General features: G+C 44.4%; 1 protein-coding gene across 2 annotated transcripts; it reads right to left on the minus strand.

The window, feature by feature from the left end:
- Positions 1-594: 594 nt before the first annotated feature.
- DEGS2 (delta 4-desaturase, sphingolipid 2) lies at positions 595-19852 on the minus strand. Of its 2 annotated transcripts, none has more exons than XM_068947025.1 (3): positions 19758-19852; positions 10139-10881; positions 595-4269 (listed from the first exon to the last, which is right to left on the minus strand). In XM_068947025.1, exons 1-3 carry the CDS (start codon positions 19837-19839, stop codon positions 4123-4125), a joined length of 972 nt encoding a protein of 323 aa, XP_068803126.1. In that variant the 5' UTR covers positions 19840-19852; the 3' UTR covers positions 595-4122. The 2 variants fall into 2 exon arrangements, with proteins under 2 accessions (XP_068803126.1, XP_068803127.1); XM_068947026.1 differs by having other exon boundaries at positions 19732-19817.
- Positions 19853-25921: the final 6069 nt, after the last annotated feature.

Here is a 25921-nt window from a genome sequence, read left to right on the forward strand (position 1 = left end):
AGCTCAAGTGTTTCTTAATTTTAAACCCATTTAATGGGATACCTGACAACAGCAAATACTTTTCAAAACTTCTGCCTTTCAAATGATCATAACCATTCTGTGAAACGCTCCCATAATCTTAATTAAGCTTCAGGAAGTTGGAGCCTGGCACAGTTCATTTGGTCTTGGAATGTGACATTATGCCTAAGGTTAGAAATAACTGCATCTTAAATGCAGGCTAAGCTTGTATATGGTGTGCCCCGCTATTAACATTAGCAACCTGCTGTAAGTGAGTTGTTCTTACTTTCTTCTCTTACCTCTGCAGGCCTCGTATAATCAAGGTACAATGAACTGAAGTTTGCGCAGGGTCACTTAATAGCTGTGGGAGCAGAGGCCCAGGATGACGCGGGGAACGAGGGACTTGGCTAACTAGGAGAAACAATAACACCTCATCTGAATCCCAGCAGTTTCCCCAGCGCTACCTGTTATAAACTAGTAAATCCACTCCTGACTGGTCAGGCTCTGACTGCGCTAGTAAAGTAGCAGGGCCAGAGGTCAGCTGTGATCTGCTCTACTAGGAAGTTACTTGCTCAGGTCTTTGCCCAGTTTTGACTGAAGCCGCATACCGCTTCCCAGCACAATTCCTGGGCCCAATTCGGAACTGGCGGGAGGTGGAGACTGTAGCCGGTGGCCACCCTCCTTGCTGGGGGGACTGCTGAGATGGATGAGCCAAGTCGTATCATTCTCGCCAGCCTGGAGGCAGGAGGACAGGTCCTAGGACAGCTAACGCTCAGGTTTGTCCTAGCCTATGGCTCTGCCAGCAGCGATGCATGGTAGTGCTCAGCCATGTAGGAGTACTGCCAGAGGATTTCCCCCTCCCAGACACTCATTTGGTTTGTCCTAAGCCATTCCCTGCTGTAGAAAAGGGTGCCCCACTGAAGTCATGCTGTGCCTGCCTAGGGTACAGCTGCAAGACTGCATAAATCGGCATAAATCAAAAGGGACATTAGCCTCCCCTCCCACCTATCATAAGGTTGTTTGCCCCTATCCATGTCTCACCTTCTTCCTCTTGCCAGAGCATTTGTGTGGCAGCACAGTAAAGGAGAATTCAGATTAATTTTTAAGCTAAGACCGTAAAACTATGCATTGCCCTCATGTTCTTTCAACTCAGAGAGGTTGTGGCGTCTCCTTCCCTGGAGATATTCAAAACTTGCCTGGAGGCGATCTTGGGCAATGTGCTGTAGATGACCCTGCTTGAGCGGGGGGGGGGGCGGCGGTGGCAGGGGTTGGACTAGATGATCTCCAGAGGTCCCTTCCAACCTTGGCCATTCTGTGATTCTGTGAAACTAGTCCCATTCACCCTGTGTTTACCAAAAAAAATAAACAAAACAAAACAAAAAAACCCTTCTGCCAGCATCATTGAAGCAAGGGCAAGTGCCCAAGGAGAAGACAGGCTCCCAGCTTTCCCCAGCAGCACCAGCCTAAAGCATACGTGAGAAAGAGCAAGCTCACACTGCACATCTGCAAACACCAGAAGTTCCAGCAACTTGAAATTCCTACTTAGATGGAGAGAGCAGAGCAGGAGGGCTGTGGTGCTGCCCAGGCATGGAAATTTGGGATAGGAACTGAAATGCCAATGGGAGGCAGGCCAAGAAAGCAGTGGCCAAGTGGGGTTACCCTCAGTTTACACTGTAGCCTCTGTGTCAGGCTAGCCTACGAGTCTATATAGATCACATAGATGACGGCATCATGGAGCAGCTGAGTAAGCAGACTTCAGGGCAGAAGGTCACTCTACATAAAGGAAAAGTACAATAGTCAGAATGAGGAAGATGGCATAAACTTTATTATGGCTTTTATATTAACTTGCTAAAGTTGGCCAAGAAAACTGAGGAACAGCTTGCTAAGGGAAGTTCATCATGGAGAGCCAGCAGCACTGAAGCAAATTAAAAGAAAAGTGAAGCTCCATGAGGTGAGTATTGATAGGAAGAAGTTAATAGAGGTTCCTACAGCAAAGCGTTCTTTGGGGAAAAGGCACCTGAAGAGCCAGTCAAGTCTGACGTGTCAGAAGAAGTCCTGTTCTTCCTCTCCTTTTCAAGAAACCCAGCCCACAAGGAAAAACAGTATCTGTCAATGAACTAATATTCAGCCTCAGAGTCACAAGGGATCTTGCACCATTGAGCAAGCCTGGGTATTTGCCCTTGTGTCAAAATCAGATCAGACAGATATGGAAATCAGAGGAAAAAGAAATGGAGGACAAGGAAGTGCAAGAGCTGCAGGCCAGCTGGTCTCCCTGACGTAGCAGGCAAGCTAGCAAAAGAACCGAAGATGGTACTAGCAAGACAATCTGGCTCACTGAGTCCAGGACTATAGGAAGAACAGAGACTGTGTTAATTGAGGAAATCATGCTGCCCACATCTAACAGCATATTTTGAGGGATCATCAGGCACATAGAATAATCCTTTTCTTTGTAATAGACATGGTTTTCCAGAAAAAAAATACTTGCTAAAACTCTGAGAAATTAAGCTGTCACAATGTAAGAGGATCTTTCAACCCCTCTTTTATCCACCTACTAAGGACAGAAGTAGGTAGTCATCCTTCCAAAATGGAGGGAAGTTGTTAAATGGCGTCTGAACTCCTCATTCCCAAGAAATTGCTCAAGATATTCTTCATAGAGTGTGCTTGGAGAAAGGGAAGGTAATTAAGGTTTATGACAATACGGAATTATTGAGGATAGCCAGAAGCTGATGGGTGGAGAAGAGAGGCAGGAAGATTTAGCTATTCCAACTGATAAAAATGTCAGATGAAGGTCAACGTCAATAGTGCAAAGTAAAATGCTTGGGGAAAGAAACAACCCCAGCTGCGTGTTCCAGGTACATCCCCCAAAGACTATCATCAGTGATGTTTTTTATAGCTACAGAGTATCGCGTGCTTCCCAAATGTCAAGTCAGTGCTCCCTGGGATCAGGGAGCGAAAAAAGTTACAATTATTCTGAAAGCAGTTAGGAAGAAACATCACCTAATGTATCCATATCTTCAGTGGCACAGATACTCCTGACTCCTATTTTCAGGAAGGGAGATAGATAGACTATAGATAATATATACAGAAAAGAAAGCATATAGAAAAGAACTTAGAGAAAAGAATTAGAATAAGGAGAAAAGCAAGAAAAAAGATCAGAAATACTAACACCTTTCGTAGGCAGCGATTAAAATTAGAATCTTTCCATCCCCAAAAAGGCTTCCAGTGATGAAAAACATGAGGAACATGAAGTTACGAATACTCTTGAAGAGGTGGCTAGGAAAGACCTACTCACAGTTCCTCAAACCCAAGCTATGGCACTTCCAATTCACTGATCAGGCAGCACACTGCAGACAGAAGGAAGTTTTTCTCCACATTGCAGTTCAGCTATGCCAATAAGTTACGTGGAATATTGGATCCCAAGAATAGAAATGGATTCGTGAAAGGTTTAGAAAAAGTCCTGGAATAAAGGTCAAACAGCAGCTACTAAAATAATGACCAAAGGTGTACATATTCTGTTTCTTACACCGAAACTCAACTACCAGCCATTGTCAGAAGCAAGATACTGGATTAGACAAGACTTCAAGCTAAAAGTACCCTTAGGTTCTCACAGAAGCTATAATTTACTATTGCATGCCAGGCAGCCCTGCTTGCGTGGTCCTGTGCATGCAAAGTAGCTACATCTAAGCTGGCGTGTAGAGAAACCAGCCCCAAAATATACATATTCATACACATACACACACACACACACACACACAGAGAGAGCACTCTCCTTTGCAGACCAGGCCAAAACTCAGTGTCAGACATGCTTAGCCCTGGACGAGGAAGTTAATTTTAAGTGTAGACCAGAGATTCACATAAGCATAGCTCTCTCTAATCTGTTTTCTCAGTGTTACATAAACAAATATCCTTTATTTAAAAGTATCAATATACTAAAATAGTGCATCATGGTAACATTTCATCGTCTTCTTCCAGGGAGACATTAAGCACCCTTAGATGCTATTTCAGCACACACACACACCCTCCCCCCCACACACACAGACACACACATCCTTCTACTGTTACTGAAAACTCAGCTCATTCATTCAAACAAACAAACAAAATACCAGTGCAGCAGCTGGAGCTATTCTAATAACTTTCTTTTGCCCGTTTGCATAGTCTTTTAACCCTTGAATAAGGACCAATAGTGTCATCAAAAACAAATGCCCAAAGAACTCGAATCCAGGACTGGTGGTGTGGGAGGTTATCGTAATATTCTGCTGCAATCTTCTTCACCTGGAAGAACAAGAGAGAGACAAGGTAGTTAGCTGTACACTGTCAAGTGTATTCAGCAGTCTCCTTCAGATCGGATAGCATAGCCATCAGGTAAAGTTACTTGTTATTGCACGTGAGCTTCTGAAGTTCAGCCAAACCAAGATATACTTAAATACATTTGGATACTTGTAAGCAGATTTCTGCAGTAAGTTTTGCTTCACAGTATTTGCAAGTTGATGGATCTCTGCATTTGGATTAGTTAGAATCAAACTCTTCTCTCTTTTGGAAGGTGGAGGGATCTCCACAATGAGATAACTAACCTATCTTCTAAATTGCCAAGACTCCAACACATATTATTTAAAGCTCTTCTTTCCAGTTGCAGTACTAGCTGCTGAGGGCCTCAGGTGTAAGAGTTCATACCAGCTGAGAAAATATAGCCATGTACCAAAAACATAGCCTTGGTGACAGTTGGTGTTTTTCCTCTGTCCTGCTACCAGGACGAACAGATGAGAGGCAGGTTCCTGCACCGGACAGAGAAGGTGGAAGGACTGCTCTTCTCAGTCCAGTGTTAAAAATGCTTCAAGATTCATTATTAGATGACGAGTCTAATAAAATCTCATCCCCGTTAAAATCCCCAAGTTTTAAAGCTGCTGCCATCAGAGAAGCATTGCAGAGTGGTGGTGGTGTCAGTGTTTTTAGTAGGAGCAAGGACAGAACCCGGAAGACACAAAGGTTTCAAACCTGGCAGATTCGGGGGACTATTAGGATTCCTGAGTTACCAGTCATCCCTGTTCCTACTTCCAGCTCAATGCTCTGCTTTTTGAGCACACCTGATGAGAGCAGCAGCAGCAGAGTCTGTTAACTGCTGTACATTTGCACAAAATCTCCTCAGGCGTTGTTTTATTAGCACTCCACCTCCTAGACAAACAAAGTTCTCCCCAGGACACTCTATTTGAGAGTAGTTTGTCTTGCCGGACAGCATGACTTATTGCTTTAAAAACCCTGTCGAATTTTAGAGCCAGCTACATTGAGCACAGCAGAGATTTGCAGTGAAGGTCAAAAGAGTTGCATACAAATGGCCATCCGGGAGGAGGTGGCTAAGCAGAACCTGAGGTTTAATGGGGTAACCGTAACATAGCGTTTGGACTGTTTTGTGAAAAGGAAAGAATCGCAGCTGAAGTTTAACTGTAAGCCAGTACTACTCACGGCTAGCTACACTGCTAATGCAACTTCCTAGCTGATACCTCCCGCAACAGAGCTTGTGCAATGTACACGTTTTTTAAGAGCTTTTACTTCTGTACCTGGGAACAAGGTCTCAGGTAGTGACTGTGCCTTCTGGCACCTGAGGTTAATTGAAAATGACCCCAGGGAGGAAGTAGGACAAAATGACTTAGCAGAGAGGCCAGTAAGTGCAGTCTGTCTATGCCAGACACAATAGTTTTGGCACTTTGAGGAAATTTTAACAGCAGGTTAGTCTGGGCATAGTGCTGAAGAGCTGAGGTGGACACAACATGCAAGTTCAGAAACTTGCACTTAAATATACTCCATACACATATTCTGCAATTGCATAACGGATTTAAGGGCGGCATCCAGAAAACAACTATTATTTAATAATGAAGATACCCAGCACTGAATTTTGAAGATCATCCATATTGTATTTTGGAAGCAGGAAGCCCAGTCAAGGCTAGCATGCTGCTTGCCAGCATCAAGGGCTGAGTGCTCGCTTGCCAACTATCATTCTAGCAATTCCCTGCAGAGCATGGCAGCAGCTCTTTCTGAATGAGAAGCCTGGTGTGGAAAGCAAAGATGATGACCAAGGTCTTGTATAAGACTGGGTAACCCTATATCAGCTGCCATACAGTAACTCACATCTAAAGTGGCTCTTTGTTCCTGCCCCTGTTTTACCTTGCACCCAGCAGCATGTGGTGCAGGAATTCAAGTAGCAATTGCCCCATGTGCAGCTTCCTGGTGTTCTGAGCAAGAAAACTGCATAAGATATGCAGAAACAAGGAAGGGGAGAAGATAAACCACAACAACATGTTTTTAGCAAAGGAATGGGGAAGAGGAAAAATTTAATGAATTCAGTTAGAAGGCAGAAGAGGGGTGACATCTCAAGGGGTGAAACACATGAGGAAGTTTGTTACATTTTTTTTTTATTTCCATTGTGTTATCACACAGGAGGAAAAAATTAAAAAGATAGAAGCGCCTTCTCGTTGATGGGTCCAAACAAAAAAGTTTCCTAGCAAAAACAGCTCAGATACTGTCATTTGTTTCAGCATCTCTGCGTGCAAAACAAAATTACCTCAAAAATACCAGAGAGCTGGGGGAGCAGGGAGTCATTATTTTTACTGCAGATTCCCTTTTAAAATACAATATTAAACTACCTCTACTAAGTATGCTTCAGGCTAGATAAGTCAGCGTTCACGTTGCCTTCCGGGCACTGTACAAAATGTGTGGATGAGTTTTTAGGTAATAATTTTTGCAGCCGATGTTATCCTCATCTCAAGGAAGGCAGTGCTGTGACAAAGTACTCCTGGATCCTGCTCCTGGCTTCCCCCTCAGGCTCTCCATGTAGCATTGGAAAGAGTCCATTTGCTTCAGTTCCTCCCTCCCTTTATAGCTGCCGCTGGGAACTTGAACTATCCATACACATGAAAACCATAAGTCTTAATCTAGGGCTAGTTTTTGACTGGAAAATGTCACAGAGGGATAACAAGCATAAAGTCTACAAGGAACTGGTTTAGGCACTGGGCACTTGGTATTTTGAGGCTTTGCTGCAGGTAGGTCATGGTGATAAGTAGCAAACCACAGCTTTTGGACTGAAACTTTGCCTCTGATGTTGTGCTTGTGCAGCACAGTCTCCTACTAGGACCCCTCCGGTATATTACCAGAAAGGCACAGAAGTTATAGACAATCTAAGCATTTGACCATGGCTTTTACAGCCCTTTTGTCCTGGGGTAATACAGGAACTAGAGAACCTTGTAATAGCTGAAGGATGACGTTTAGAATGCTAGAAAGCGTATTACATAAGTTCCCTAAAAGCTCCCTTGATTTGGGGTGGGGTGGGGTAGGGAAGCACCCAAGCTAGCCCTCCTAGACATCATAGAGTTAATGAATGAAATCTGCAATTCAAAAAGAGTACACCTACCATGTTTTCCAGGCTTGTCTGTCTAATAAATCTGGCTTCATACCTTGCCTTTTCCTTCTCCCACAAGCTTAATGAATAACTAGTTTGCCTATGGTAACAGTCCAGTTCTTATTGTAGTTCGTAGGAAGAGTAGCACATTCCTCTTCATTCTCCCTTCCCCTCTCACCATAAGTACATCCAATCCTTCAGATAACAAAGAATGGATCTTTTTACTCATTCAGTAAAGAACACAATATTTCATTGTTATAAAGCTTCATGCAAAGACTAATGTAGTCTTAAGTCTACTGGTATTTTTTCAGAGCAGGCCCTTCATTACAATGTTGAATTTCATGCTCTCTTGCATAATCTTTTATTATACTAGAGGGACAAGTTCTTAACTGCACACTCATGTCAGTCATCTTTAATACCTAAATACTTATAGCACAGCCTAATTCTTCCTGCTTCAAATTTGTCACACTCCTAGGGTACAGGTCTTTCCAGTGGCAAATATGCTTCTTGGTACATACTGAATGACCTATAACAGTCCTATGTCCACCTATAACAGAGGACAAAGCTGAATTTACTTTTCTGATAAGCAAGTGGAAGATCGAGTTACTTTCTAGGCTCAAGATCCAGTTATTTTCCAAGCCTGTTTCTTCCCTGCCCCCAATTATGCAGTAACTGAGTAAAGATCTTGTTTCCATTTTATGCTTGCCAATATGTACAAATAAAAATAGTAATATCTGAGAAGTCATCCATAGCAAGCAAATCAGCTATTAGAAATCTGAGCACTGTAGCTTAAGAGACTAAGTCTGAAAAACTAAACTTTCACTCCTTTAGAATGAAGGATTCACTGGGAGGAGGGCAGAGGGAGAGCAAGGGGATGTTTCTACTTCTACCGGTTATGAAGTTCATACATCAGAGCTGTACAGAGAGGATCTGTCCCCATATCTCCTTCCACCAAAGAGTTAGAGAATTTTTCTTCTTGGTTTGTGGAAAAGAACAACCTGTTTGTTTTAACAGAGTAAGCATTTTCCACAACAGCTGTTTTGCCAAGAGATTTCCACTTCATAATAGATTTTTACTTGTAACTGATCACTTGTCAAAGTCTCAGAGTTTTCCATATACTTCTGTCACAGCAACGATTGACAAGGCTCATATCTCACATCTCTTCCACCAGCAGGGCAGGTCTCAACTGCCCTACAGCTAGAAACACATGAAGACACGTCCTTGAAATTCAGCTAATAACTTCGTCCTCTCCACACAGGAGGGCAGACACTTTTAGCTGCTGCCTTGCCTCGAGGAATTAGGCTAAACTACTTGTGATGTGGGTGAGGAAGAGCTTTTCAGGTCTCATTCAGGTCTGGAGCAACAGTCCCAGCAAGTTCAATTAGTCACTCATTTCGTTTGTGTAAGATACAGTGCTAACCTCCTTCTCTTCCTGTATTTACATTTTAGTAATCTAACTTATCCTCTCCAACAAGTTTGAACATTTGAAACCAAAACTATGTTCATACACTTCCCAGCTGAGTGATCAGCTCGACGAGCAATGGGAGTGCCTGACACAAGAACTTCACATGTCAAATGCTGGCTGCTTTAAGGGGACTTTCTGTCCCCCCCAGGAATACCCAAGTTCGGCAGGACAGGCCTCCAGCAGTAAGGCGGGGTGTGTTAATGAATTGGAGGCTATATAGAGGCTCCTGGTGCTCTTCTAAATCACAAGGAGATCTCTTCTTGCATTGAATCTCCTCTCAGACAGTGTTTCTGCGATGAAGAACGTTAACCCACTAAAGCAAGGTTCCCAAACTTAATTTGCCTGGCTATACTGTCATAAGAGTTATTCCGTGTTATACAGTAGTAGAGAGGTCGCAGCTCCTGAACATCAGCCTCCTCAGCTCTACTTCCTCCTCATGAGGATGCTGCCGTAGTAGCTCACAATTCTGCATCAGACCAGAGACAGCAGATATTTCCTGCTTACTCTGCCAGAGGATTGCTGTGCAGGAGTAATACTTCAAAGTCACATACCTCTAACACTGTGAGCTGCTGAAGAACTACCCCCAAAGAGCAGCTAGATACCTGGAGGTAGATACAAAACCATCCCTAGGCACCTGGGCTTTGCAAGTTTGATTCCCATAACTGATAAGAGGCAAGCACAAAGTGGCTTGACTTCCAAAGGAGGAAAGCCACAGCACTTTCTCTATGGCAGACCAGGCACCATCAGTTTCTGTGGGTGGGGAAGTAGAGCTAAAACAGGTCATGTACAGCAAGGTGTTATTTGTATCAGGCTGGAACATGCCCCCAATGCTCAGGTCATCTCAAAAAATAGAAAGACCATTGCTTGATGCTTATCCATCGGGATATAGCTAATATATTGATCATTAGATAAATTTCAAGCAATGATTGCCTCCTGTCTTACTTCAGATGGGCCTTTAAAATGTCAAAGAGCCCAAATCTGGGGGCTAGGGGGGGGAAATGGAGAAATTTAGACCACTGTTACCTCCAACAACAATCTTATGAAAGAGGCATTACTCAAGCTCTCCAAGACAATGAAGTTCCCATTTCCTTCAAATAAACGAGGTACTATAGCAGTTTGGCAGCCATTTCTCTCAATGTTCTGGTTAAAAAGAAAGTATTAAAACAAATCCAAAACACGTTCCTCTTTATTTAAGAATGGATCTATTGCTATGATTTGGTGTGATTTCCCCAAAACAGTTCAGCAGTTTTTATAAAAACCCAATTCACTTTTGCTCATTCTGTGCTTACCATAGGCAGTTTGCATCCGGGAATGCTGGGGAAGTCATGGTGCTCCATGTGGTAGCCTACATTAAAGGTGAGCCAGTTCAGAGGTCCATAATAAGAGTACGTTTCATACCCTTTTAAGAACATGTAGTGTTCTGCTATGAAGTGCCCAGAAATGGGATGTAAACCCATGCAAAGAATTGTACCTGCTATTAAGTAAATAATAGGTTTGAGCCCCCAAAGGTAGTGGATTATAAGGTCTACAGAAAACTGCACAAGAGCGTTAGAAATTTCCATCTGGGTAATTGCTTTGGGGTTCACATACAGTGGTCTCAGACTGTAGAACAGAGGTTGGAGGAAGAGCCAAAGCAGCTTCCGAAGCGGTGTACAGAAGAACCAGCCTTCAAAGTCTGTGGGAATGTCGACGTCGAGGGTGTCCCCACCAAGATATCGGTGATGGTCGATGTGGTATTTCTTGAAGGAGGCAGAGTAAGGTATTCCAATGGGCAAGTTGGCAAAGACTGCAAACCATCGGTTCCACTTGGCCTGCTTGTTCCCAAAGGCAACGTTGTGTGAAATATCATGGATGGCTAAGGTCAGTGAATGGTTGATGCAACCCCCAAAAGCATAAGCCCAGAAGAAAACCCATTTCCAGGATAAGTCTTTCACCAGGTAGCATGCTAGAAACTGCACAAAAACCATTCCAGATACAATCCACTTTAAATGTGGATCTGGTCCCATTAGAGCCTTGATCTCTGGATACTTGGCTAAAGAGAAAAAACACAAAAAATCTCATTAATTTTCATTTAGGTAAAAACAATCACCACTGGCGCACTCAAGCTTTATCATCCTATATTTGAGGCTCTAATTTTTTAAATGGCAGTTTCAGAGCAGGGTTACCACCACAGCGAAGGTTTTACTGATGAACAGGCCCCAGACTCACTTATGGTGTCATGTACCATCACGATACCTATAGGCTGATCGCGATGGCTGCCACGTGGCACTGTGTGCCTTCATGAAGATGAGTATTAGTATGCCAATGACCACTAGATTTAAGCTGTAAGAAGTGCCCTCTGTCAAGGTTTTTGCTCTCTTTTTTTATTTTGCCCAATCCAAATGTTATTTTCTACAGAAGGGATACAGCAACATTGCATATAGATGCTGCTCTATTTGTAACCCTCTTCACACTTTCATTGCAGACATACTACTGAGGGAAGAGGGCTGAGCAACAGGCACTCCAAGTGTTTCTGTGTGGTTACATAGCAATCCTAGTGCTAAAAAAAAAAATTAATGAATATTTGAGTGTTCATCACTGCCTACATCACGCACAGGTCTTTGCACGTGTCAACGTCACAAGAAAGCCAGTAATGTTATCAGGAACTTAGAAGATACAGAAATTTATTCTATGGTCCCATTCATAAGCCAGTTTGCACGTCACACAAAAGGAACAGGCATGAAAGTCAGACAGATAATCATGCAGCAGCTGCAAGGCATTTTCACAAATCCTGAACTACGGCATCAGAGAAATAGGGGTTAGGCTTACTAAGTCTGACTTACCGCTCACATCAGTACAGGACCCAACTTACTGACCTTTGGTTTTGCTGACTATTCACTTGTGCTTTTAAGGAAAAGGAAATATGCAGTAGCACAGCTTGTCTTCTAAATGCATTTCATTGCTTCAGGCCTCTTCTTTACAAACCCACACTTCCCACTTCCACTTTTTACTCTCACATGAGTTTTCCCACATTTCCATGGCCTCTACCTACCTACAGATCTCCTTTTACTCATGCTCTACATCCCTCAATTAATATAGTTTACATAGACAAGACTGTAGGACAAGTCACTTGATCTGGAGCCTATAGTTACACAGTGTGTTCCTAGAAGTTTGATAAGCACATTTTATGAATAGAAAAGTAAATGTCATCTGACGATCACGCTATGGTGTGCGCACCACCACGTTAAAATCAGGTTACGATGATTTGCATGCATGCAGCTGTAGATACTGTAAACATTAGAGACAATATACATAACTTCATGTGACCTTGCAAGCAGCAGTACTAGCTAGTACTGAGGGCAGGATGCAGTTTTTTTTATATAAATGAAGCCTGAGAAGTTTACAGTAGTTGAGACAGAGGCAGCATTGTTTAAGGAAGCAGGCCGGTGTGTTCATGCTCTGCAACTATGCCAAAAACTTTTGAGCCTGTTGGCCAAGCTCGGCCAAGCTTGACGGAGGTTAGAGACAATAAAGATAAAGTGTTGTGGAAGATGATGAAAAGGGATACCCTCAGTTGTTCTGCTTACAAAGGCGAGGGGGAGAAAAATCACTGCTAGGAGCACTCAGGCAGGAGAGATTTTGTAAGTGACAGAAAAGCTCTAGGAAACACCCATATATTTTTAAAGTCAGTCAAATGTTTTGAAAAAAAAATCTCTTGCAAAGGCAGATTTTCTTGTTTTTGATGATTCTGAAATTATAGTTTTCACATTAGAAATGTTAACATGCCAGAAAGTGTTCTCTGATACCTGAACAAGCACCAAAAGTTTAGAAAAAGTCCCAGGTATTGGATATCTGCCCTAAAAAATAACTAGATACAATGACCCGGTTAGAAAGCCTGTTACAGAAATACCTTGTATGCAGCTTAATTTCCTGCTTAGGGACACTCATCTGAAAAACAGAAATCCCTTTAAAATAAAAATAAAAATCAAATACCCTCAAATTTTCAGTCATGCAAGTGGTAGAGGTAAGTTACTACAATTACCAGACCAGCCACTGAGGAGATGCATAGCAACCAATTCTGTTCCTCAGCCTGGTCAAATCCAAGTCACTTTGACTTTTAATAGGGAGGGGAAGCTAAGCAAGCAATGCTTTATACTGTAGCTTGAGAAGACTGATGGTTTTGGATGTATTTCTTTTTGTTGGGGCTAACAAGGATTACAGATTAAATTAAAGAGATTTCAGAGTAATAACTGCTAATCAGCAGCAAGATGTCTGGAAGCATTGCTGGTAGTGGAAGCAATGCAGGTAGGTTGCAATTGTCAGAAGTGACAGCTATTAAGTAACTTGTTAGAGTTTAATATTAAATTCAACATGATTAGCTCCTCTCCAGCAATAAGTAGATGGATATAATGGATATAATAGTTAAACCAAAACACTGTGTCTGTGTATCACTAATGCTGGTAAACATTTCCTGTTCCCATTACAAAACGAAACGGCAAAGTTGACAGGTGGGGTTGTTCAGCTCGGTGGAGGCTGAAAACCCCACTGGTGGGATAGGCTGACAGAGGCCTTTTTGTTCATGCAAAACATTGAACACCAACTCTTTCAGAACATACATTTCATCTCAGATGCAGTGGTCCTGATGACTGCGGTCTACATATAACATGCTAAATACACAGACATGGCAATATAAATATGTATCTCATTTCTGATTTGTGAGCATGTCTTGAAGTTCAGCAAATAAATCCTCAGCAGGTAAAATGCAGCACTTGCAGTTAAAAGATCCAGTGAACCCTGCGGGGCTGTTGTGACAAGTGTCTGCAGGCGACAAGCTGGGCTGTGCAAACCACACAATTGCTGTCAGCCACCTGCATGGCTCAACGGCAACAGAGAATTAGATACAGGGCTACCATGCAGTACTGAACTAGGATCCGTAAAAGACTATAAAACCTGAGACAGCTACACGATAAAGACCACCTTTGTTTCCTATGCCCTGCTCTTTAAATAAAGAGATATCTACTCTCTACTCTTGATACCATTAAAGTTTCACGTTAAGAGGCATCTGAGCACAGATTTTTGCCATACTGCTCTTTCCTGAACCACTTTTGTTTTGACCCTCCTAAGCACTTTTCCATTATGAAGATGACCAGCTTCTGTGTGGTCAGGGTCCATCACTTCTATATGAGGGCTGGGTGAGGGCTGCTAAATGAAGATGGCTATAAGATGGCATTTATAGTGAGCTCTTTATTATCCACCATCATGGCATGGAGAGGGATCAGGAACAGGAGAAAACAAAGAAAAATCCTCAGCCATTCCAGATTTGGGGGGGAGGGGAGGGGAGGGGAGGGGAGGGGAGAGAGACAAAGGAAAAAACATAAGGGTATACGACCACACATAAGGGTATAGGACCAGGATTTGTCCATCAGGGTTCAATGGGACCGGGACAGCTCCAGCTACTGTCGTCTTTACAGCACATTCTCTGGCCTCTGGTTTCTTGGGCAAGGCTGTTAGCTGAGCCAGGCAGACAACTTATCCCCGTGCACTGCTTCCACTTGTCCAGGCAGAGTCACAGTATTGCAGTTCGGAGGGTGAGATATTGCTGCAGATGCACAGGAGCGCAGAAGCAGGGTTCTTCTGTCTCCAAGGCCAGCTCACAGCCAAAGCAGCTGCAAGCACTTCAGTACAGTATGTAGCTGGAGCTAATCAATTCTGCCCGACCCAATCCAGCTTCATGGTCTCTACGTCATGTTCCCAGAGCAGCTGAAAAGTCCACTGTGAGGATGAAATGAAGGCATTGCCCACTTTTATGGCAGCGTGGATGAAAGAACAGCAGTCAAGAAAGAACAAAGGCTGGAAAAATCTTTTCAGACGCAGCCTGTGATTCTGGAAAAGCTCAGTTACTGAATTAATGTTTCACTGGGATCGCTCTGTTGCTGTGTGCAAGCATCAGTCACCTTTCTAGAGGCGTACCTCATTCTAAGACCGCATTGACAAATTACCCTGACTATGCACACTTTTCTCCTGTTGTTCCTTTCTGCAGATTGGACGCTGTACCACATACTTAGCACTGGAGCTGTCCAAAAACATAAAGGTCATGGAGTTTTAAATGAGCAGCAGCACCCAAACCCATGAGAAGCTAGTAATAACAAAAGAAATTTAATTTCTTCATGCTCCTTTATTTTAACCACAACTGCAGCATACATGTATAGTCAAAGTAGGAACACTATTCAATGCAAGACTTTCAGAAGGCCTGTCAAAGAGAAGAAAAAAAATCTCTGTGATGACACTGTCCTGGACTATGGTCTAGTCATCATGAGTCCCTGCCAAAACAAACAAGAGGCACCAGGCACAGGATGGTAGCTTTCACACCCTACGCCCTGTGCTGGAGCTGGTATTTGAACCAAAAAAAAAGAAAGAAAAATTCAGTCAGTTCTCTGACACGGTAGTACTTTGCTTTTTAGCAGCTCAGCTCATAAACACACTCATGAACTGCTTTAAACTGTACAGCACGTTTGAATTGTATTTAACTGAAACCAGACGCAAGCCAAGACACAAGGAGGACACAAGGAGGACACACGCAGAGCAGAGCACACATGACAAAGCCCTCGGGTTTTGCATGGTCTCCTGCCCCCTCCAGTTTTCAAACTAGTAAGAAGCCTTTCGGACTGATTACACTGAAGATTTTTATTCCTACCAGGTCAAGTAGTTTAATCCTTCACTCACCACCCACAAGCTCCCAAATTGTTTTGTGCTAGCAGGCCCAAGAGAGCTGGGTCACTCAATAGTGCTCACCAGTGACGAGGCACCATCCCTTCCCAGGGCAGCCACCGCTCTCCTCACTTGTGTCAGTGCCAGAAATGGCACAATATTACCACGTCACTGTGACAGCAGGTATGACTACGCTTGCTTAAGAGCTGGTAAGAGTAAAGACGTGGGAATACTAACAAGACGACTTCCAACTCCCTGAAACAAAACCTAAAACACACAGTAAGCTGAAGCCTTCAGTTGCACTTTGGTACATTGTTAGTAGAAGATGGCAAGTACCTCAAACATTGACTTTCTGCTCAAATAATTTATTTCACAGGCAGTCCCCATAGGGAGCTGGCAGGAGCACTGGCAGCAGCTACTCCAGCTGCATGCAGCGCAGAACATGCACATCAGTGGCAGCAGGCTGCCCACGTACTGTAGCGTAAAGGAGAAACAGACTGAGTTTCCTCGCCAGGAGCATACGTAATTCAGAGCTTTGATTTAAGCTAGGGAGATATGTATCTTGCACATTGCAGTAGGTACAATTTATTAGAATTTTCATAGGTGTGAGTTTTAAATAGGAGGCAGAAGAAGCAGCTGTAAGACTAGCAGTCTCCACATAAATGAGCAGAGCTCATGTTGACTGAAATCTACTATACTCAGAATTCAGCTGGATGATAAAATAAAATGAAATTTTGCCTTTTTTGGTTTGGTGTCGTTTCCCCCCCCCCCCCGCAAGTAAACATCTCAGCCTTTCTCCATACAATCCACTTATACCATTTCCCCTCCACAATAACTTGCTAAAGAACTAATTATAGAATTATTCTTGGATGTTCAATCAGATTCAGATACTCAGAGCATACCAGGAACAACATGGATTCAACTTTCATCCTCAGCAGCAAACAAGCGCTTTTCTAAGGATCTTACGAAGCAAGACATTTTCTGAACAACCTACAGTAGTTTTATAACATTAGATCCAACCCATATCACAAATAAGATAACGTTCTTCTATGCTGCAACATATTGCTCATTGCTTGTATTCGGAAAACTGTTTGCAAATAAAATAACTATTCATTGTGTGCTTATGGTGTTACCAGCATCCGAGAAACGAGCTTTTCATCTTCTCTCAAGCCTGAAAAAATCCCAGCACTTCCCATTGTGTGCAAGACCATAGTCCCACAGGTGCTTTAATCCAACAGATCCTTACTGCTATAAGAAGTAGAAATTCTATTCTTATTAGAAGTACCCTCTACCTTATGCCCAATCACTCACTGGTTTCCCCCCCCCACACACTGACCAACAGTAACATTTGTATAACTATACCATAAGGTTAGGCAAATCCAGATGAAAAACTTTCCTCTCCTAGGTTAATTTTCAGCCAGGCCACTTCCCCAGTACAGCTCACCACAGAGTTACACAAATCTTGGTTCTGACAAGACAGTAACGGACTTTTCATAAACAAGAAGGTGAGACAATACTGACAAAATAATTATATTTCATAAACTGAAAAGCACAGATAATATGATCAGGGATTTAGGATGAGGGTCAAAGTGCGAGCTTGGCAAAAAACCTTTATATCTTAGAGCCAGCTGACAGCTAGAGAGTACCAAGCACAAGCTAAATTTTAGTACCTAAAGTTTAGGAGCAAGGTACTACAAAGCAAAGAGTTAAGAGACAGAAGTATTACCTCTTCTTTGAGCAAAATTTAGATCTATTTGCTGGTATAGTTACATCAGTTAGGAATCACATCCCTAGTAGGCTCACCTATTGCAAAAAAAATCCCAGTGTAGGCTTCCAGCCAGCCCAGTCGATACACACACTACACGGCTCTGCTGTGCAAGGGAGAATCATCTGGCCCTGGGGATCACTCTTGGGTAGATATGCCAGGGTGATGACCTAGGAATCAGCGCAACAGCTGCAGCCAAAAAGCTGCTTTGAACGATCTGTACTTGAAAAGATCTCCCTAACTCAGAGGAATACTTCTTGTTCAGGCACATTGTCACTGCCTGCAGAAGTCACAGACACCTTGGGAGACTAACTCCCCAGCCAGGCTATGCAACTTCATGACAGTCCATTATTACTGCTCAGATACTCTTTAGAAACACACTGGGACAACAGTTTAGGAAACACTACACCTATAGAAGGAGCTGCCTGCCTTATGCAATTGTCAATTTGTCTATAATATTTTTCCTGATGGATAATTTTCAGTTTTCATTGAAATCCATTTTTGCATGTTCAAACGTATGCAAGATTCGTGCAGCACACTCCAGCGCAACAGAGACTAGACACTTTGATAAATACACCGCCAGGGATTTGCTGACCCTCAGGCTTTGAATGATACAGTGACAGTGGTTATACCGACGTCATATGGGATACTACAATAGTCTCAGTAACTAATAATTCTGGTATTTATGAACTACTCTGCCCTGCCAGACATACCTCAGATCATCCTGCCCCAGTCATCCATGCCTGTCTCTACTTCCATTGCTTCTGCCTCTGCTCCTGCAGCTGGGGAAAGAGGGCTGAGGGGAAGGAGATGGACCTTGATTCCAGTTACTCTTTTTTAACCCAAAGAAAGTAGGAACAGAGCCTCTTTGACTACTTAGCTGATAGGTCCTAAAAGGACACTGAACTGAGGCACTGGTAAGGCAGTCCAACCACTCCACCACCACCTTGCAATACACTTTTGTCAGGGGCTGAAGTCCCCACTCCTGTAGCAAGACCAGGAAAGCAAGAAATTAGCCAGGGGAGAAACAGACCCACCACACACTCCTACCCATAGCTCACTGAAACACAGTCCCCTTGACTGAAAGGGTCAACAGCATGACACCAAGAAGCATCATTTTATACAACGACAGCAGTCAAATCTTTATCATTATTACATAGTGAAACAAGTGGTGTCTTTTTGCTGGATATTATCCAAACCTGGACTAGGATATTCCACCACCATAACTGTAATAGAAAAGTTTTTGTAGTTTAGACTAACCCTGGATTAATCTATTAGATTGTGGAGGAGCTGAGAAAGCAAATCTAATTGTCATAGTCCCTGCCCTGCAACTCGGCCACAAGTCCAGTATTCCTTTTTAGAAGACCTTCAAAAACTCTCCCCTACTGTTTAAAGGGAAGAAAAAAAACAAAAACAAAGCAAAACCTTATTTATTAGTAAGATGTTGAAAAGATAATTCAAGTAGATTAGCAACCGTATGCTGTAACAATTCTGAGTTGTTGGTTCTTCTCATAAACTAGCCTAAAGAGAAACAAAACAAAACAATCCCCAAAACCTGAAAAAACAGAAGCAAAAACCTCCCCATGCACGATACTCATGTACACAGTTAAATGTTGCCTGAACAACATGAAAATATAAGATAAGACTCTACCTTGCCAAAGACCTTTGCCTTGTCCCTGGGAAGAAAGTAGATTATTCTATTACATTCCTGTGGCTTTGTGTCACTCTCTAGCAAGCACTCACCCACATGCTCATTTGTTTTATTGCACTACCACCATACTCAGAAAATTTGCATTTAGGAGGAATCCCAATCAAGCTCCTCTATGCTGACTTGACAAGCAGAGCAATCGTGCTCTTCAAGTTGAACGAGGAAGCACTCTGAAAACAATAAACTCCCAAGAAAATCTCAAAGTACATTTTATTTGAGAAGAGATGAAATTTTACATTAAAAAAAAAAAAGGTATTTCCAATAGTTCTTCAACACTAAATAAATCTTAGAGGAAACAGGTTGGCTTGGGGAAGTGTGGGCTTCCGTGCTCCCAAATCTACCTAGCGGCTGTCTGCTGCAGCCCCAGCGCTCCACCGCCCAACAGGGGCCACGGGGTCTCTAGGTCCGCTGCACCCGGAGCGAACCGGGAGTTAAATCCGCGCTGCAGGGCCGGTGCGCTGCCCTGCTCTTCCACCCCGCGGTCGCTACCTCCAGCACCCGCTTCGCTCAGCCGGGCTCCCAGCTGCTCCCAGCTGCTCGGGCGCTGCCCGGGCGCTCTCGCTGCCTCGGCGGCTGCGGGAGGCGAGCGCTGCCGCGACGGCGCCCCGGCGGAGCCGCCACCTGCGGCCCGGAGCCGCTGCCAGCGCCGCCCGCCGCCTGCCCCGGCCGTGCCGCCGTCGGGGGGAGCCGCCCCCGGGCTGCCCCGGCGGCCCCCGACGTACCCAGCATCTCCCTCCCCTCGACGTACCCAGGATCTCCTTCCTGCGCTGCGTGTGGGGCTGCTCCGTGTAGACCCACTCGAAGTCCCCGCGGGTCACGTGGTTGCCCATGGCTCCCGCGCCGCGCACCGCTCCGCGCCGCCCCGCGCCGCCTTTATAGCTCCGTGCCGGGCGGAGGGCGGCGCCGCCGCCGCCGCCGCCGCCTCCCCCCTCCGCCCCGCCGGCTCGCCCTCGCCTCCGACGGCCGAGCGCCGGCACCGGCACCGGCGCCGCGCTCCGACGGGGCGGCCGGGGCAGTCCCGGCGGGGGGGAGGGGGGGGCCGGTGATAAATGTGCCGTCAGGGCCCTAACCGAAACGTGACTCCTGGCAAAACCCAGCTAGGGGAACTCCTCCCACGGGTGGAAGGCCGGGGACGGCGCCAGGGTGACCGACGCCTGGCACGCGCTCTCCTCTGCCTCTCTTCGCTGGTGCTCTGACAAAGCCTCCCGTGAGCCATCCCAGGAGCAGCCGGCCCTTGGCCAGGTCATGCTTGACTTCTAGGAGCCCACAGCCCGCCACCGCGTCTGGTATCGTTTCCACTGCTGGACCAGCCCGCTCCCTGGATAACGAAGTCAGGCAAAGGGCTGGCTAACCTTAAAACTCCTCTCTAGCCTCTCTCATTCACACAGAGCAGTTGCTGGTGTTGCAAGGTGATGTTTCTCCACATGCAACCCAAAACTAAATTGTTGCTTTTGTTCCCAGTATGCTCTTTGGCAAGCTCACACCTGACCCACTGTCCATCTTCGGCACTCACTACTCTTTCACATTACTCCTTCCACTGCCAACACCCCATCTGGATCAGCTCCACACTTTGAAAACAACTTTATTTCTTTATGTTCCTGTTCATTTCTTAATCCCTCTAGTTCCCTCCATACTCTCCTAGCCCTAAAATTGCTCATTGTAGCAGGAAGTCACAAGCAGCAAAAAAGGAGCCTTGCAAACATGAAACAGTTGCCTGTTAACACTGGCAATATTATTTGCCTTTCCTTAGTCTAGTTTAACTATTTAAGATTGCTTAGTAGCACAGCTATATGAAATGATATGGCTTCAAAAATACCACAATACCAAAACCAAACTAAAACTCCGCCACCTGACTGCTAGAAAGCTTTAGGAGGCTTTTTGATTTCTTTTTTTTTCCCTCCTGAAGCGATCTAGATTTAAACAGTTGAATTCTTAAAGGTCCAAAGCGAGTTGACCAGAAGGAGTACGGTGTAAAAGTAAGCAGCTTTGCATAGAGCCGCGGGAGGAAGTTAACCATTTTCTTTCTACGGGTCAGTTTTTCTACAGGAGCAATGGTTTCTTAACCATGACTACTGCTGCTGTGGCCCAGAAAGTTGCGGGGCCCAACCCAGTTAATGCAGTCTTAATCCAAGTGAGGTTATTGCACATTTCTCTATGGAATGTGCTCTTCAGACAGCCACAGCAGTACCTTGGCCTAAACCTTTAATTGGAGCTAATGTTTTGTCTTGTTGACAGTATCAGTGGAGAGGCCAAAGACTACCAGGACGTGATGATACCCTTCTGTCACTTCCTGTTCAGTCTCAAGGTGACTAAGAAAGAAAATTAGTGGGGCCATCCACACAGTTGCCAAGAAAATAAATATGACTTCATTCCCTAATGTTTATCCAATAAGCTAGTGTTATTGCATCTGCTAAGTTATGCATGGAAAATATCTCCTTTGCAGGCAATGACATTGTCTTCATGTAGCTTATTACTATAGCTTAACCCTACCACACGGGAAGAACAAAAAGCTTTTCTGTCTCCAGTGAGCCGGCATCCCTCTTTGAGGATACTATTTCACCCTTTATATTTCTGTAATAAACTCAACAAATTATACTAATTTAAGAGTAATTATAGATGCCTGACTAACAAGAAACACCAGCTAGAGACTGTCTTCTAGAATAGGCAGAAGTATTATCTGCCACTTTTGTCCATTCCCCCCCCCCCCCCAAATTTTATAGTATGCTAGTAAAATAGGCTTAAAATCATTCACCTGAAGAACGGAGACAGCATTAACATCTCATGCAGGAAACGGAGGGGGCACTTTAGCGTCACCAGGGGATAATAGCCCTTTTAATGAAGATTATAATGTTTGCATCTGAACTCTGCAAGTCCACATACTTACGACACTGTATAGCAACTCAAACATGCTTCAAATGGTCACGTTCTCCCACCTTTGGCCTTCATTAGCAATTTTCTCCGCTTGCTCAGGACTTCTAGCTCTCCAGAAGTTTACCTGAAAGAAATGCTTGACGCACGCAGCAGGAGGAGCACCACTGCTGACTCTACAGGGTACCAACAAATACTGCCTTTCTGCAGTTTTAAATGCAGGCCATGCTCACCTCCTGCATCACAGCTGGCAGCTGCCAGGGTAAAAAGGACAAAAAATCTTTGCTCCATTGTGGACACCACACACACAACGCGGCTCTGAAACAACGCGTACTGGAGCGCTCTTCCACGCAGGCAGGCGGAGACTCCTGTTTCCCCACCCAAAGGTGCCTTTCCCACCAAGTGACTTCTCAGCACCAACATGTTTCTGCAAGGCAGCCCAGCTCCTTCCTCCCTCCACTTCATAAAAGAACAGGTAACAGTAAATACAGCAGGAACACCTGCACACGCTTCCCACTGGCTAGTGCCGGCTCAAGGAGTAGGCTTTATTTTGAAGGATCTGAATTGTGCCCTGCTGTGCAGGCCTTTGAAGCACCTTAATTCTTCTTTTTTTTGTTTTTGTTTGTTTGTTTGCTTTTGTTTTCAGAGACTAATTTTTGGTAAATGTGATGCTCTAGAAGGGCATGCAATAAAATACAGCTGTCTGGTAATTTTATCTCTAAATAAGATATTTTCTCTTATGAGTAAAGGGCTCCATGCCCCATGACAGACTTGTGTTTTCAACTTCCGAGTTATCCAATTTCTTCTCATTGTATTAGAGCTTCCTTCAGGCTTATTTTGATTACCTGAAGAAAATATAGCCCTATATTTTCTTGCTTAGAAAGCATTTTACAGTCATTTTGAACGGGGTGTCACGCTGCCAATTGATGAAACAAGTGACAAGGTCTACAATAAAATGAACCTCTGTGATCAAAGTCAACTTTCCATAGGCTGCATAAGTCGTAGGTGAGTCATGTCATCAGCACGTACACCCACTGGAGTCAGCTCAGGGGAAGTATTTTGCTGACAAGCCCTTCTTCCTGCTCTCCCCTCCTTCCTGTGCTGATCCTTCCCCGGCCCATTCTGGCTTTTTCTTCGCACTGAGTTAACTCTGTCAGATCAGTAAGTTGAATTGACCAAGCAAAGGAGCTAGTGCAACAGAGGAGGCTGAACCTGAGGGGAAGGGAGAAAGACACCTTCCTTTTGCTAGCAGTAAGCCGCTAGATACCTTTGGTCAGATATAACTCACCCTTTATGCAATATGTAAAAAAGCATGACTGCTTTCATGTCAGCTAGTGAAACAGCCACGTTTGCTCAACACTGAGCAAATCTACCAGATCTAAGCCAGTTCATAGCATACTCTGTCTGGGAGCTCCCAAAATTAAGCGTGGCTCAGAGACGTAAGTATTTCTGATCTGCTTGCTGCTGCCAGGTTGTTAGTGCTGACTCCCTGCCAGCTTTCCCAAGCATCTCTCTGGACTCAGCAGTCCTTGCTTTCTACCACCAGCCGGGTGGTGAAAGAAGGATTTGGCACGAAACTGGCACCACCGACCACAATGCTAAGAACTCCTCTCAAACCAGCACAGCCCGGAAACAGCTAGACCGGCGTCACACGGATTTTTGTCAGCCACGGGCCCCATGCTCCCTGCTTCTCCCGGTGCTGCGGAGGTGGCTGCACGGTGGCTGAAAGGCTCTGGGAAAAAAGAAAAAAAAGAAAGTGGTGTAAGCTTGTCAGCTACTTCTTGTCACAACACTCCCACTTCGGGGCAGGTATTTCCAGGGCTGCTCTTAAGGGGAGGCTCAAAGAGCCGGTCGCAGAGCGCGCCAGGGAGCAGCGGGGCCAGACGGCCGCAGAACCCTCCGGGCTGCAGCGGGGCGGCCGCGGCTGTTGGACGCTGAGCGCGGGCGGCCCCCAGCGGCGCGGAGCGGAGCGGCCGCCCCGAGCGAGCCGCCCGACGGCGCGGGCTAACGCGGGCCCGCGCCGAGCGACCGCCGCCACCTGCGGGACGCGCCGAAGGGACCCGCTCCACCTCGGCACCCGCCAGCGCACCCGCAGAATTTGTCACAACGTTTTTTTTTAACACTTGTGGTGAGTGTAACAGGACTCCGGGAGAGCCCTAAAATGCTAAATTGGTCCTTGAAAGTGAAACTTGCCACAGCTTTGACAACTTCCTTTGGTGTAAACTGACTCTTGACCTGCCTTTTCTACATGTTTCCGGCAAGACAACAGAAAATCTGTAGTTCTTTTGCCTAATAATAATGCACATTTTCTTTTTCTTTTTTTTCCAGCAAGCCTAATTCTCCTACGAATGCCATAAAAATCAACAGAAATGAAAATCGTAACTTCAGAACAGAAAGTCTAACTTCATGTTTGCAATAGAATTTATTTGGTAGCACTCATTAATGCTCTTGGCTCCTTTAGAAATACGTGCTTAAGGAACTTCAAAGTGCTCTGATCATTATCTAGAAGTTTAACGAATGCAGGCTTACTGTAATTAATGACACCACCATAATCAAGCACAGAGTGTATTCAGGAAGATTGTGCATGCAGAATTTGGATGAAAGTAACTTCTTTTACATAGGTGCTTTCTCTTGTTTTATGTTTTCATTCTTCTTAGCTTTGCAAAAGAACCTTCTGGGAAAATAATGGCTCCACACCACGTTTTATATTGTTCAGAGGATTTACAATTATTTTCTATTCTTTGAGACATATTTGCTCTTCTGCATCGTAGGTACTTATCCCATGAACAGATTATGCTACCAGCAATGCCATGTTGGGATTCCAGGAAGAGTTTTACCAGCTTTCGACTAGAAATACCCAAATGGAGTGTATTATCCAGACTTTCTTTCCACAGTAAAAATATCACATGCAAAGGTAGCAACACTTCCTAGATAAGAACAGTACATATGACTGTTCTACTGTGGCTTGCTGGATGGTTGCTTTTAATAGTCTATTCTGTCTGCATACAAAACATTTGCATTCGAGTATGCAACATGTCAGTCGCTGAACACAGAACACACAATAAGTAAAAGGAGAGGCAATTTTTGTGAGTTTTTTTTTTTGTCCCCTCCCCCTCAGTAGTCATACTGGTAGCATGTGTTTTACTATAAAAGAGTGAGGAATAAATTGCTCATAAAATATGCCTATCTGTGCATTGTGCTTATACGCCCCTGCTAGTTTGTCACATATCAGACCACACATGCTATGCTGATGAGATGCCCTTATGTTCTCTTTGGAATAGTAACCACTTTCTCAGTCTTTATGATACTTCATTCAAAGTATCAGTTTTCCACTGAGCTGCTGAAGTCAGCATTTCTTCCCCCGGCCAGCCCTGGCTGCACTATTCTCATCAACATGGCTCAGCTGTTAGCTGTCCTAAAAGCCCTTAGCGTTTGTAATTGCTTCCCAAACGTGAGGACCTGGGGGGTTCTCTTGTGGCAAATAGTTTCAGATTTATCAGAAAACGTGGCCCCTGTGAAGAGGGGCACCAGCTTAAACTGTGATTTCTCTCCTCCCACCTTAGGCGTCGCTGGGTCTCTTCTATAAAACTCCACACCACTGTATTTCATCTGTATGGCAATGCTGTCTAGACCACAGCTGACCCTAGCAGATATACTGTTTCAAACGTCTTTCCTGACACTCGGGTTTCAAGCTGATATACTTACAAGCTGTTTTTTTTTTTTTTTTTAGTGCTGCTGCACACACTTCTAACAATGGGGCTGACACGGGGTTAAGCGGACTACTTTGTCCAGCCCCTTAAAGTCAGAGATTGAGTGCTGAGTAGGGGAAAAAAGCCACTTGAAAATGGGTAGCAGCAGTTTCTGGGTGTGTTTGTGTGTGCGTGTGCATGTGTATAGGAAGGATTCCCTCCACAGGGAACAGTTGGAGAACAACCCTGATAACAAACTGTGTTAAATTCTGAAGATTATGTTATACAGTGTCCTTTTTTTTGCTTTGGAAAAAATATCTTTACTCAGTATTTATATTGCAGCAGCACATACATT

Source organism: Struthio camelus, chromosome 5 (genome assembly GCF_040807025.1).
Source record: "Struthio camelus isolate bStrCam1 chromosome 5, bStrCam1.hap1, whole genome shotgun sequence".
In the NCBI taxonomy this organism is placed as follows: Eukaryota; Metazoa; Chordata; class Aves; order Struthioniformes; family Struthionidae; genus Struthio; species Struthio camelus.

Excerpts from the sequence above, each read along its gene's own strand:
- DEGS2 (XM_068947025.1), bottom strand. The coding sequence starts at position 19,839 with ATGGGCAACCACGTGACCCGCGGGGACTTCGAGTGGGTCTACACGGAG. Across the intron at positions 10,882-19,757 it reads GCGCAGGAAGGAGATCCTGG|CCAAGTATCCAGAGATCAAG; the intron begins GTACGTCGAGGG and ends TTTTCTCTTTAG. Across the intron at positions 4,270-10,138 it reads CCGGATGCAAACTGCCTATG|GTGAAGAAGATTGCAGCAGA; the intron begins GTAAGCACAGAA and ends TTGTTCTTCCAG.